The 15,091-nt window shown below is 45.8% G+C and overlaps 1 protein-coding gene across 9 annotated transcripts in view; it reads right to left on the reverse strand.

Annotated features, from left to right (window-relative positions):
- The window catches only part of LOC115093628 (sodium channel protein type 2 subunit alpha-like), a 523,144-nt gene that overhangs the window by 237,397 nt on the left and 270,656 nt on the right, over positions 1–15,091 (reverse strand). For all 9 annotated transcript variants that reach the window (XM_029605666.1, XM_029605660.1, XM_029605661.1 and 6 more), the window contains one exon: positions 13,619–13,975. In XM_029605666.1, the coding sequence (XP_029461526.1) occupies positions 13,619–13,975 (357 nt within the window). The remainder of the gene's footprint in view (positions 1–13,618; positions 13,976–15,091) is intronic.

The following is a 15,091-nucleotide window of genomic DNA, read 5'->3' on the forward strand; positions in this document are numbered from 1 at the left end:
AGCGGGAGAGAGGAGAGAGACACAGTTCTGAGCAGTAGGGGAATACTCCAGAGATGCCGCTGATGACGTAGATCTGGTAGTGGCCCGTGGAGCCGGGTATGCCAGGATGTTCTCTCAGGCGAAAAGTGTACCTCAGGTTACAGATCTGGTAGTGGCCCGCGGCGTGGGGTATGCCAAGGAGTCTGACCTACCAAAGCACATAGTCTCGGACAGAGGATCTCAATTCACGGCAAGATTCTGGAATGCTTTGTGCAAGCTATTTGATATCTCTCTGGATTATACATCTGCCTATCATCCACAATCTAATGGCCAAACTGAAAGGATGAATAGGACCCTGAAAAAGTTCATTCGAGCGTATGTGAGTTGCCATCAGAATAACTGGGCCGAGCTGTGACCATGGGCTGAATTCGCCTTTAATTCACATCCAGCATCATCCACTGGATCAACACCATTTGGACGTTTACCTTCACCACCACTTCCACTGAAGCTCACAGTGTCATCCCCAGCAGCTCAATCCACTGCTGATGATATCCATCAACTATGGACTCAGACTAAAAAAATGCTAATCAGAGGGGGTGATAGAGCAAAGAAGTCCTACGACCTCACCATACTACAGTGCCTATATTTCAACCTGGTGACAAAGTCTGGCTATCAATTAAGCATCTGAGACTAAAATTACCCTCCACTCGATTTGCTCCTCGCTACATTGGACCATTTCCAATCCTCCAACGTCTTAGCAACATTACAAACAGTCTGAAGCTACCGCCTGGATTGAAAATCCACAACACATTCCACGTTTCACTTCTGAAACCACTCATTCTCAGTGAGTTCTCATCCAAGTCTCCTGAACCATCTTCTATCAATGCAGAAGAAGACCTAGAATACAAGGTTGAAGCCATTCTAGACGTAAGAAGACATGACAAGACTTGGGAATATCTTCTGTCTTGGGAAGGTTACGGCCCTGAAGAAAATTCTTGGGAGCCGATGGCTAATATCCTGGATAAAGAGATGCTTCATCAGTTTCACCAGATGCATCCCCTCAAACCAAGACCTAGTACGAGAGTTGGAGAGTTGGAGTCCGCCCTTTGAAGGGGAATACTGTTGCGACCGTTGGTCTGTGACGGCTTCGCCCCGCCTACCTTCCTCTTCTTGAGGCTCCTCCCGCTTTCCTCGGACTACTGGCTGCCGCGGCGTCTGTCTGTCATCTTCTCCGGCATCCCCGGACTGGCTTTGGTGCTGCTTCCCGCCATGCTCCTCCAAGGTACCATAGAGCGTGTGTGCGCACGCTGCCCTCATCTTTATTTCCACGTTGGCACGAACTTCAGGGGCGTCCCCCTGAGATGATGTTACGCTGCCCAGATATTTAAGCCTACAATTTTTGCTAGCTAATCGAGTTAGCAACCGGAACTCTACGGATGGGATTCGCTCTCTGTACCGAAGCTACTCTGCCATTCCAGCGCTATCTGGAACTCTTATTGCTAAAGGGGTACCCGCTTCTTGGGGGCCTCTTCTGCTTCTTTCAAGTGCTATCAGGAAACCGGTACTTGCTCCTCGAGGGCCCATGTTCCCTGAGTCGCTGCCTGCATCTACAAACCTCTCTTCTTGGAAGACTTCACTGTTTCCATCTGTGAGTACAACTACCATCTATTCCACAGTACTGCTTCCCTGGAACCAGGTACTCGCTCCTTGAGGGCCTGCCCTCTGTTCAGATGCCAGACCTCTCATCTAGTGGAATCGCTGCTACGGCTGTGCGAGTACAATACCACTGAGTCTCTCTGCTCTAAGGGATCAGGTACTCACTCCTCGAGGGCCTGCCCTCCCTGTCTTGGAGCTTCTCCTAATTCTACCTGGGACTCTGAATGCTTCTCATTGTGTACTCATAACTCTCAGTCTCTTTCCTCTACAGCACAGCCAAGCAGAGGAATCGCTGTTCCAGTGTCCTGTGGGATACCTGCCCAGCCGGGCTCAACATCTACTACTCACTACTGCCACCTCTGGCAGTTTCCAAAACTGTCTAATAAAAGATTCAAATCTGTGTTTGTCTGTCCAGAGTCTAGCCTAACACCGTGGTCCCTCACGGGACTGCCCCCCCCCCCCGTGGGCGTGGTCAGCTGCCACAGTGTCCAAGGATCCACCCAAACATCAATAACCATAACAAAGACTGAGCTGTAGACAGCCCGAAGGAAGCTGTAGCTGACGCGGCAGGTTCTTGCAGCTCTAGGTGTTCAGGAAGGCTTTGCTGAAGAGAAGCGGTAGTGGCCCGCGGCACGGGGTACATCGCAGATGAATTCAGCAAGCGGCAATGTAGTAATTCGAGTAGTACTCACAGATGGTAGTCCCAGAGTAGCTCCGAGGCAGTGGGTCGGCAGAATCATGAACAAGTAGGCCCTCCGAGGAGCGGATAGCCAAGGGCCCAGGAGAGCCCCTAAGGAGCGGGTACTTACAGCGCCGAAGACCCACGTAGGAACAGGAACAGGAAGTCCAAGTGTTGAGTGGATTCAGCAATGAGGAAACTCTTTGCTAACTCGGCTTAGCCAAGGGCCGGTCGGCTTAAGTACAGAGGATCGCTGACGTCATCGGGAGGGGACGCCCTCAAGGTTCCCACCATGACGTGTATTTAGGAGGTCCTTGCACGCGTGCCCGCCCTAGGTAATACCAGGTTCAAGATGGCGGTCAGCAGCACCCACGCTGTCCTGGGAAGGCTGGGGAGGTTGGCGTTGGCTGGTGGATGCTGCCATTCGTCCTAGGGTTGACAATACAGGGAGAAAAGAGGTAAGCATGAGAGGTCGCAGCCGTCTGCAACTGACGGACATAACAGTACCCCCCTTCTTAGGGCCCCTCCCAGGGGGTTTCGGTTTTCTGGGGTGATCCAAATGAAACTGTTTGATGAGATCCTTGTCAAGGGTGTTACTTGCCAGCTCCCAGCTGTTTTCCTCCGGTCCAAATCCTTCCCAGGATATGAGGTACTCCCAGCGTCTCCCATGTTTTCACACGTCGAGGATGTCCTCCACCTGGTAGATGATGTCCTCCTCTGCAAAGAGGGGTTGCGGATCAGGTGTCTTCCTTCTGACAAGACGAGCGGCTTCAACAGGGATATGTGAAAGGCATTGTCGATTCGAAGTGAGGACGGCAACTACAAACTGTATGTCACTGGCCCCAGGCGGCAGAGGATAGCAAAAGGCCCTATGTAGTGTGGTGCGAATCGTGCGGAAGGCAGTTTAAGGCGTATGAAGTGGGTGCTGAGCCATACCTTGTCTCTGGGTTGTAGTAGCGGAGCTGCCCTGTGGTGAGCATCGTAAAACTTTTTGGCCTGCTGTTCTGCCTTCTGAAGGAGGCCCTTAGTGTGTTCCCGTACCTGATGCAGTTCTTGCGCCGACACCTTAGCTGCAGGAGATGATACTGACAAGAGTATTGGTAATGGAGACAGCGGTTGACGTCCATACATGAGCTGGAAAGGCAAGGATCCAGTGGAAGCAGACAGGTGTGAATTTAGTGCAAATTCGGCACAGGGGAGCAACTCTGACCAGTCATTTTGTATGGTGTTAAGAACATAGAAACTGCTTAAGCGTGCGGTTCGTCCTTTCTGTTTGTCCGTTAGCTTGTGAATGGTAAGCTGACGTCAGATCCAGGGACATATCGAACTTTTTGCAGAGGGACCTCCAGAACTTTGCCGTGAATTGAACCCCTCTATTGGAGAGGATGTACTTCGACATGCCGTGCAGGCGAAATATGTGGCGAATAAACAGCTTCACCAGTTCTGGAGCAGTAGGTAACCTGGAAAGTGCCACAAAATGTGCCATTTTGGAAAAACAGTCAATTTTGACCCATATGGTGTTGTTGCCACTGGACACGGGTAGGTCAGCCACAAAGTCTGTGGCTATGTGCGTCCATGGTTCACTTGGTGCGGGCAATGGTTGGAGGAGTCCCTAAGGACGGCCAGCCAGAGGTTTTGTCTCGCAGAGGTAGAGCATGACTCCACATAGGCCTTTAAGTCCTCCCTCATAGATGGCCACCAATAGTATCTCCCAATGGTAACCAAGGTTCACGATTGACCGGGATGGCCCGCGAGGAAAGAGTCATGGGCCCATTTAAGGATTTTCTTCCTGAGAGTCTGTGGGACCACCATCTTCCCAGTGGGGACCGTGTGCGTAGCCGAAAGCATCACCTTTGCAGGGTCAATTATATGTCGTGGTTCATCCGAAGCATCCTCGGTGGAGAAGGAACATGAAAGTGCATCCGCACAGGTATTTTTGTCATCAGGACGATATTTCAAAAGGAAATCCAAATGATTGAAAATAGGGACCAATGGGCTTGCCTGTGGTTCAGGCGCAGCGCATGACGTAAGTATTCTAAGGTTTTGTGGTCCGTGTAGACTGTTATCTGATGTTTATTTATTTATTTATTTAACAGTTTTTTATACCGACCTTCATAGTAAATAACCATATCGGATCGGTTTACATTTAACAAGGGTATAACTGGAGTGACAATTCAAGTAAACGAAAGAAAACAATAGGTAGAATAAGTCAAAGTTACAATCAACAGGGAAGGAGAACTTGGAAGCTTGCAACAAGCTGGAAAGAAGATAAGGCAGGAAATAACTATAAGGGTTACCATAGAGCGTACGGGTTAAAAGCTTAAAAGGTGCTTTGACCTCGAAGTGTCAGGGACCATTGTTCGTGAGTAAATGCCAGACCGGGTAAGAGTGAGGACAACTAGTGATTGTCTGGTGGATCGGCAAAGGCTTGGTGGAAGAGCCAGGTTTTAAGTCTTTTTCTGAAAGTTAAGAGGCATGGCTCCAATCTGAGATTTGATGGGATGCCATTCCAGATAGATGGGCCAGCTATCGAGAAAGCTCTGTCTTTGGTCGTAGAAAGGCGTGAGGCTTTAGTGGGGGGAAATTTCAGAGTGCCTTTGTGGATATCTCTAGTTGGTCTGTTTGAGGAGTGGAGTTTGAGTGGGATTTCCAGGTCGAGTTGAAGTTGATGATGGATAGTTTTGTGAATTAAGGTGATTGATTTGTATAGAATTCTGAAAATCACTGGTAACCAATGTAGGTTCCTGAGGATGGGTGAGATGTGTTCGCCGCGGCTGGTACTGGTCAGCAATCTCGCTGCCGCATTTTGTATCATCTGCAGTGGTATCATCTGCAGTGGTATCATCTGCAGTGGTTTGCTCCCTCGAGCAATGGGCGCCATTCTTCAAACGCCAGTTTGATGGCAAGCAGCTTCTTGTCTCCTATCCTATAGTGTCGCTCGGCTGGGAAAAAATGCCGAGAAAAAAAAGAGCATGGATTTAATGTTTGGGTGTCGCTATGCTGTCTCAGGACAGCACCCACTTCGACGTTTGAGGCGTCCACCTCAACTATGAATGGTCATCGGGGATCCGGGTGGTGAAGAGAAGGCTCTCGAAGGAATGCCCTCTTGAGTTCCTGGAAGGCGTCTAGAGTTTCTGGAGACCACTGAGAGTGATTGGTTCCCTTTTGTGTCATAGCTGTTAGAGGTGCGGTCAAGGTAGAATAGGGATGGATGAATGGGCGATAATAGTGAATCTGAGGAAACATCGTAAGGCTTTGAGACCAGTAGGTTGGGGCCAATCCTGGAAACTCTTGGTTTTCTGCGGGTCCATTTGGAACCCCTGGATGGATACCACGTAGTCCAAAAAAGGAACAGACTCTTGGTTAAAAGCGCACTTCTCTAGTTTGGCATATAAACGGTTCTTGCATAGTCTCTGTAGAACCTTTGCAACATCTCGTTGATGACTTGGAAGGTCTTGTGAGAAGACCAGAATGTCATCTAAATACACTACTACACTCTGGTACAGCATGTCTTGAAGGATGTCATTCATCATATTTTGGAATGCAGCAGGGGCATTACAAAGGCCAAATGGCATGACCAAATATTAAAAATGGCCATCGCGGGTATTAAATGCCATCTTCCATTTGTCTCCTTGATGTATGCGGACCAGGTTGTACGCGCCTCTAAGGTCCAACTTCGTAAATATTTTGGCTCCCTGGAGCCTATCAAAAAGTTCAGAGATCAGTGGTAAGGGGTAGAGGTCCTTCACTGTTATCTCGTCAAGTCCACGGTAGTCTATACATGGGCGAAGGGATCCATCCTTCTTACCCACAAAAAAGAATCTGGCTCCAGCCGGGGACTTGGATGGACGAATAAACCCCTTCTCCAGGTTTTTTTGAATATAGGCCAACATGGCCTTGGTCTCTGACAGAGAAAGCGGGTACACCTTCCCCTGGTGGCTCGGAAATGGGTTTCGAGTTGATGCACAGTCGAAAGACCAGTGAGGCGGAAGAGTATTGGCTGCCTTCTTAGAAAACACGTTTTGATATGAGTATTGTGGTGCTAGGCCTGGAAGGGAAGTGGTGGTAATTATGCAAGGCATAGGTTTTATCTTCTTCAGGCACTTTTCATGGCAATCTGGTCCCCATTGTGACAATTCTAGGGTACTCCAATCGAATTGGGGTTTGTGCGTCTGTAGCCATGGTAACCCAAGTACCTCCGGATGTATAGCCTTATCCAGAACTAGGAATGAGAGGTTCTCGGAGTGAAGAGAATCTGTGCGTAGACAGATGGGTTGTCTAGAGAAGGAGACCTCACCAGTTAATGGCTCGCCATGTATAGCTAATAAAAGCAGCGGCGTAGGAATCCGAACAGTGGGGATTCATAGGTGCTCTACGAGTTGTCTGAGTATGAAGTTCCCACCGGCACCGGAGTCCACTAATGCTAAAGTGTGGAATTCAAGGGTTTCCGAGATAATAGAGACTGGAAGTGTTAGTGTTAGTCAATTTTCTCAGTGGAAAAGGGTAAACAGTGGAGTGCCTCAGGGATCTGTACTTGGACTGGTGCTTTTCAATATATATACATAAATGATCTGGAAAGGAATACGACGAGTGAGGATATCAAATTTGCGGATGATACAAAATTATTCATAGTAGTTAAATCACAAGAGGACTGTGATATATTACAAGAGGACCTTGCAAGACTGGAAGATTGGGCATCTAAATGGCAGATGAAATTTAATGTGGACAAGTGCAAGGTGTTGCATATAAGGAAAAATAACCCTTGCTGTAGTTACTTGATGTTATGTTCCATATTAGGAGTTACCACCCAGGAAAAAGATCTAGGCATCATAGTGGATAATACTTTAAAATCGTCAGCTCAGTGTGCTGCAGCAGTCAAAAAAGCAAACAGAATGTTAGGAATTATTAGGAATTATTAGGAAGGGAATGATTAATAAAACGGAAAATGTCATAATGCCTCTATATCGCTCCATGGTGAGACCGAACCTTGAATACTGTGTACAATTCTGGTCGCCGCATCTCAAAAAAGGTATAGTTGCGATGAAGAAGGTACAGAGAAGGGCAACCAAAATGATAAAGGGGATGGAACAGCTCCCCTATGAGGAAAGGCTGAAGAGGTTAGGGCTGTTCAGCTGGAGAAGAGACGGCTGAGGGGGAATATGATAAAGGTCTTTAAGATCATGAGAGGTCTTGAACGAGTAGATGTGACTCGATTATTTACACTTTCGAATAATAGAAGGACTAGGGAGCATTCCATGAAGTTAGCAAGTAGCACATTTAAGACTAATCGGAGAAAATTCTTTTTCACTCAATGCACAATAAAGCTCTGGAATTTGTTGCCAAATGATGTGGTTAGTGTAGCTGGGTTCAAAAAAGGTTTGGATAAGTTTTTGGAGGACAAGTCCATTAACTGCTATTAGTCAAGTTCTTGGAGGAGAAGTCCATTAATGGCTATTAATCAAGTTTACTTAGGGAATAGCCACTGCTATTAATTGCATCAGTAGCATGGGATCTTCTTAGTGTTTGGGTAATTGCCAGGTTCTTGTGGCCTGGTTTGGCCTCTGTTGGAAATACGATGCTGGGCTTGATGGACCCTTGGTCTGACCCAGCATGGCAATTTCTTATGTTCTTAACAGTACATACAGAGACCTAATCTCTTGCGATGACATCTCTCTTTGGCGGATAGGTGGCTGTAGCCTAGTTGCATGGGTTCTTCCTCCTCGAGACTGGGAGTGGATGTGGTTTGAGTAACAGGCACAGAACGAGAGCGTGGAACCCCAGATGCAGATTTCTTGTGTCCCTTTAACTTTTGTGATCGCTCTCATAGGCGACGGTCAATTCGCCCTGCGAGGTCAATGAGGGAGTCCAGTATATCCGGAAGCACACGTGCTACTAATTCGTCCTTAATGTGGGAATTGAGACCTTCTAGGAAAATAGTCCGGAGGCACCCCAGGTCCCAATGCAATTCCAAAGATTTATTTATTTATTTGAAACATTTATATACCGGCATTAGTAAGCATACATCATACCGGTTCACATTGTAACTGAAAGGCTGAAATTACAATCAACGGGGAGGGGAAACAGGGAGGAATATACATAGAGCAGAGGGCAAAGAAATTAAAGCAAAGAAATTAAAGCAATCAAACAACTGTAACAGGCTATTTGAAGGTATATATATTTACAGGTCTATAAATAAAGGCTTATATATAAGGCTTAAGCAGGTTACTAACTGGAGTCTATATACAATATACAATAAGATAATGTCTTAAACTCAATGACATAGTCAATCAGTAGTTTAGCATCTTGCTATAGATGCAGAAGAGCAGATCCAGCGACAGTTTTGCAAGCGGGGTCATCAAATACAGACTGGAAGAGAGCAAGGAAGCCTGTCAAATCACTGATAATTGAATCCTTACGCTCCCAGATACGTGAAGCCCAGGCCAGGGCTTTCCCGTCTATTAGAGACAGGATATAAGTTGGCTGTAGAGAAAAGTGCATACAGCACTGATTTAAAAAACCCCTACAAAACAAAGGATCTCCCGCAAAGCGAGTAGGAGCAGGCAAGGGCACTGAGACTCATGCAGGTAGCCCCAGGGGCGAGGAAGTGTCCTTGTCAGGTGTCACAGTAGAATTCAGCCGAAAGTTTAGTTGATTGAAGGCGGAAGCCAAAGTCTCCAAGGTTCTTTGTTGTTCAGCAAGGCATTGGGCCAGGCCAGGGATGGCCTGGAGGGCTGAGACCTGAGCCGGGTCCATGGAGTTAGCAATCTGTTATGTTTTTGTAAGAATGTGAACCCTGGACCGAGATGAAAGATGACTCTGCCCACAGGGAAGAGCCCTATGAGCTTCACCGTCGGTAGGCTTGGTCTCGATTGCACAGGACACTGCTGGAGAGAGAGACTTTATTATAGGAAAATGAGGTAGAGCCCGCAGAGCGGGAGAGAGGAGAGAGACACAGTTCTGAGCAGTGGGGGAATACCCCAAAGATGCCGCTGATGATGTAGATCTGGTAGTGGCCCGCGGAGCAGGGTATGCCAGGATGTTCCCTCAGGCGAAGGGTGTACCTCAGGTTACAGATCCGGTAGTGGCCCACAGCACGGGGTATGCTGAGGAGTCTGAGCTGATGGTGAAGACTGAGGTGTAGACAGCCGAAGGAAGCTGTGGCTGATGCGGCAGGTTCTTGCAGCTCTAGGTGTTCAGGAAGGCTTTGCTGAAGAGAAGCGGTAGTGGCCCGCGGTATGGGGTACACTGCAGATGAATTCAGCAAGCGGCAATGTAGTAATTCGAGTAGTACTCACAGATGGAAGTCCCAGAGTAGATCCAAGCCAGTGGGGTCTGCAGAATCACGAACACTTAGGCCGTCCGAGGAGCAGATAGCCAAGGGCACAGGAGAGCCCCCGAGGAGCGGGTACTCAGAGCGCCGTAGACCCACGTAGGAACAGGAACAGGAAGTCCAAGTGTCGAGTGGATTCAGCAATGAGGAAACTCCTTGCTAACTCGTCTTAGCCAAGGGCCAGTCGGGTTAAGTACAGAGGATCGCTGACGTCATCGGGAGGGGATGCCCCCGAGGTTCCCACCATGCCGTGTATTTAGGAGACCCTTGCGCGCGCGCCCTAGGTAATACCAGGTTCAAGATGGCGGTTGGCAGTGCCCACGCTGTTCTGGGGATGCCGGGGAGGTTGGCATTGGCTGGTGGATGCCGCCATTCGTCCTAGGGTTGACGATACAGGGAGAAAAGAGGTGAGCATGAGAGGTCGCAGCCATCTGCGATCGACGGGCATAACAGTAGAGTCCAGCTTGGAAATATCTATCTATATGTTGTGATGCAGTACAACATAGCCAGGGGCAGAAGCAGCCTAGATATAAAAAAACAGAGGCAGGCAGTACTAAAAATATATACCAGAGTGCGATCAGGAAGGCAGCAAGAACTACAACTCCCAGGTTCCCAGAGCCGTCACCTGACGCCTGGGTTGAGGAAGAGCAGGAACAGGTGTGGGAAGTAGGGAGTAATGATTCTGACTCAGCTGAGTCTATGGAGCTGGAGGAGGCGGGTGTGCCAGCTTGGTGGCGTTGGCCACAAAAGCTTAGCTCCTCAGAATCAGAGGAGGAGGAGATGGAGGTAGGATCGGAAGGGGAAAGATCCACCAGCTCTTCTATGGAGATGGAATGACCGTGAGGTTGGGGGATGGTAAAAGAATGATATTTTAAAAAGAATGTTTTGGAGGAAATGTGTGAAAGCAATGTTTGGTTTAAAAGCTTTCAAAACCTGTTTAGCTGAAGTTTTGTGAAAGGAATATTTTACTAGAACGGCAGCACTCCTCAGGCACAAGCAGCTTGGCAGAGGAAGGCCCTAGCCGCGCACAACGAGGGGAGTCAGGGGCGAGTTGTGTGTTTCCCTAACTGGGAGTGGTAGTGGTTGGCTAAGGATAGCCTAAGTGCTTGAGACTTGTGCTCTCGAGAACAGCCAGGTATTACCGTATGGACAACAGCGTGCATTAAACCTTGCTTTGATAAAACTTTATGTTATACTGTTTGGGAGTGCCGGGGCTAGGCCTGGCACTCTGACTAAAGGAACTTGTCCAGAGAAGCGGTGCAAAGGGCCGGACGGGTGGACAGAAAGGGGCACCCGACCGAAGAGGTACCCTAGAACCAGGACGAGCGGCTGAGGAGAGCTGCGATGATGGCGTAATCGTGACAATGTGTGTATATATATATATATATATATGTATATATATGTGTGCACTAAAATTAAAGTATGCACGCATATATATATATATATATTCACTGTATATGTACCTTTGATTCTTGAGGATAGGAGTTCCTCTTCGGATAATAATGGGGGTAGCTGTAAGAAAGGGAGCCCAGAAGCATAAGACAATTTCTGTTTGTGAAGCAGACCACTGTGTTGTTGTCTCTACTAACATGAAAGAAAAGGTATTTACTAACCTATCTATTGGTTAAAAGAATACGAGGTAAAGGTGTAAGTCGAGAACAATAAGATATATCATCTCAGTGAGAATGAAGTCACTTTCCATAATTTATCTTTCTGACCTTGGCATGTGTTTTATTGAAAACCTTTCAGCCACTGTAGTTGTAATGACTTTGCAAACTGTGTTGTTGCTTGCTGAGACGTATTATAGTCATTTCTGTTCATGGAGCCTAGAAGATTGAGTATCCTAAACTGCAAACTAATGCCCGCCTAAGAGCTAAGCCATAAAAGAAAGTTGCCCCTTCCATGCATCGTGCAGTATTTTGAAAAGGCATCTTACAAAGAACAGTGTGAGCCCAATATGAATTAAAATTTATTTTGGCAATATTACAAGTAAGTTTTCCAAATCTCAGGGGAAAATTATGATCAGAACAATATCAGACTATCTTATGCACACCGGATCTGACTGATCCATATTGGTTGTGATATCTCAAATTCCACCACACACATTAATGTTTTGTGATGAGGAACAAATAGATTCAAATAAATAAATAAATACATTATATATTATATGCAAAGTAATTTGTGACATTTTTCTGAACATAGCTGTTCTCAGAAATTCTGCAGAACTTCACAAAAGTTGCTTGAAGAATTTCAATAACAGCGTCAAAATAAAATTTGTAATTGATGCATGGTGCACATTACTACTTGCCATAAGATTTTTTTTTAATTTATAAAGTGCATGATGAATGCTTTCTTGATAAACTACTACTCTGTCTAAGGGTGAAATCTGGACTGGCTACAAGCTACCAGTAATAACTAAGGGGGTCATTCTCTAATGCTATCGCATGTGAAAAAGGATGTTTCACATGTGAAAAGTCCCTTTTCGCGTGCAATAGCTAGCTCGAGGTGGAGTCGGCCCCGGAAGAGGAGGAGTCAGGGCGGCACCGGGGCCTATGCTGCGCAGACATCGCTGGCGGCGAAAGGTAAGATTCCTTATCGCTGCCAGTTTTGCGCCGCCAGTTTTGTGCGAAAGCCAGCAGCGATTGCACCGCGGAGGTGCAATCGCTGCCGGCTATCGCAGGACCTTGCCCCGCTTCGCCCCTCTGCCCCCCGTTACTGCCGGATTCTCTAAGATCTGTGACCTTAGAGAATTCAGGCCCAATTGACAAAAGTTTGCTCTGCTATTGTGCTGAAAGAACCCAGATTTTCCTCATTCTGACGAGGAAAAAGGAAATGAACAAAAAAGTTAGCAAGAAGAGAAAAATATCTCTAGTTTCGCGCCGAATAACTACACCTTTTATGGTGTACACCTTTTATGGTGTAGTTATTCGGCGTGAAAGCTGGCAGCGATCGCACCTCGCAGGACCGCCCACCACTTCGCCCCCCATTACCGCCGGATTCTCTAAGGTCGCAGGCCCGTGACAAAGGTTTGCTCTATTGGGCTGAAAGCACCCAGATTTTCCTCATTCTGAAGAGGAAAAAGGTGATGAACAAAAAGGTTAGCAATATCTCTAGTTCTGAAGAACTTGCTCCACTTCCATCAAACCACAATAAAGCTGGGGCAATAACTTTTTTAGATCCTCTGTCCATGTAATTTTCTTGAAAATATGAAATAATTTTTATCTTTTTATTGTATGCTTTTGTGTGTGCTGTATTCTGTGTGAATCTGAAATTCATGATTAATGACTCATAGGGGCCGAAGCAATTAAAATGTGTTGAAAGCGGGCGCTAAGTGTATTGCATCGGCCCCATTCTGTATTAATTTCTAGTGTCCAAAGGAAGAATGTTTCATAATTTTTTTAGTTGATGAAGATACTTTCTTCAGGTCTATCTTTGTAAGGGCATATACAACAGTCCAGCTTATGAAGCCAGATTAAAAGTCTAATAGGAAACATTTGAAGTTCAGTAGGATAAAAATAATCCTTAGAGTCTAAGAGAAATAAATGGGTCAGACCACACTACACAAAATAGTATATTCAGAATAAGATTCCAAATTCAAAGTCAGACCTTTACGTGTTCCAAGAATTTCAGCCTTTTTGCCAACAGCAGAATAAAAGTCTAGAAAATCTTTCCCACCCTTAATATTTCAATATGAGATAATGAGTAGAATCAGAAAAATCAACACTGTTTAGGAGATGAACAACAGTCAAGACAAGCTACTATTGACAGTCTAACTAGTCATTTAATAAATGAGTTGTTCAGTGGTTAGAAAAAGAAAAAAACAATATAAATGCTTTTCTACATTTAACAGCTGTTTAGTTCCAAAGAAGCTTAAACACAACAAAAAACAGGACAATCTCGTGCAAGACTTATTATCCACTTGCATAGGTACCATTTTTGTTTTAGTAAATATTTAACAATTTTTGACTACATACCACCAGGTTTCCAATCACCATGACCATCATGAAAACAGTGATGCACATGGCTTGTCCAGCAACTTCCATACAGTCCCACATTGTCTCTATCCATTCTCCACACAGGACCCGAAACACAATCAAAAAGGAGTGGAAGAAGTCATTCATGTGCCAGCGTGGAAGTTTACAATTTGGACTGATCTTGCAGACACACTCTTTGTAGTTTTTGCCAAATAGTTGCATTCCAACCACAGCAAAAATGAAGACAATGATGGCCAACACCAAGGTCAGATTTCCCAAAGCCCCTACTGAGTTGCCAATAATTTTTATCAGCATATTTAGTGTTGGCCAAGATTTTGCCAGCTTAAACACTCGTAGCTGAAAAACAAAAATTTAAAGCAATTAATAGTTTCAATTTTAATGAAGCCATATTTGTATTAGAAATGAGTGAACCTTCTTTGACTTGTCTGGAATTCAGGTTTAGTTTTCCTTTGATTTTACACAATAATTTCCATTAGCTACAACTGCTTTAAATCAATGTATATGTTTTTCTTATATCCTGGAACTAGTTTGCATTCATATAAATATTAGCAGATTTGATGACAATACAAATGTTTTAATTCTTTAAACACGTGACTGTTAATAGTTGCAAGTGAACAAAGTGTAGAACTGACCACACAGCTTCTATTTAATTTTAGCTTGACCCAGTTGGCTCTGTTTATTCAAATCTTCTCTGTCAAATTAGGCTTGATTCATCAAGCCGTGATGCTTTCTCACAAGCGGGTCCCACTATCATGGGGAGGTGTTGCCATAAGAGTGGGGCTCCTCCCCCGAAAATAGACTGCAGTTCTAAAGTGCGTTCTTTTGTCTCACGGCCAGACATTGTGGGACAAAAGAACGCAGTGAGTGGCTCGTTAGGTGTGATGGCAATCCCAACCTCAAGGGACTGCCATCACCTTATAGGGCCGTTGCCAAAAAAAAATGCTGCAGCTAAAAAAAAGTTTGAGTGGGTATCAGGGCCGACTCCTGGCTCAACCTGGGGAAGCTTGTGGCGGTCATGACTCCTCAAAATAAAAATAAATTTGAAATGCTATATGCAGTGAACCACCCCAATGAATTTAGGGGTAGGGGGTACTCCTGAACCCCAATGGGTTTTCTTTTAAACTTTGGAGGGGGCCGTTGCTACACGTGATTTTCAACATATTCTTTTTTAATCTTTAGGGAGTCGAGGCTGCCTCGAGCTGAGCTGGAGGTCATCTCTGACTCCCGCTCAACTTTCCTTTCAGCTGCATCAGTTATTTTTAGTTCCGGGCCATTTAAATGTAACTTGGAAGCCTTGGGACCCAAGTTACATTTCCCAGGAGGGTGCTATTTTATTGTGGCTGACCACTTTCTTGGTCAGGTACAATAAAATATTAACATCAAATTGCCTGTTAATGACCTCCTTTGTATGCATTTGCATTATTCATGCACGCAAATCAGGTGTTTGTAATA

The sequence above is a fragment of the Rhinatrema bivittatum genome, chromosome 6 (genome assembly GCF_901001135.1).
Source record: "Rhinatrema bivittatum chromosome 6, aRhiBiv1.1, whole genome shotgun sequence".
Taxonomy (NCBI): domain Eukaryota; kingdom Metazoa; phylum Chordata; class Amphibia; order Gymnophiona; family Rhinatrematidae; genus Rhinatrema; species Rhinatrema bivittatum.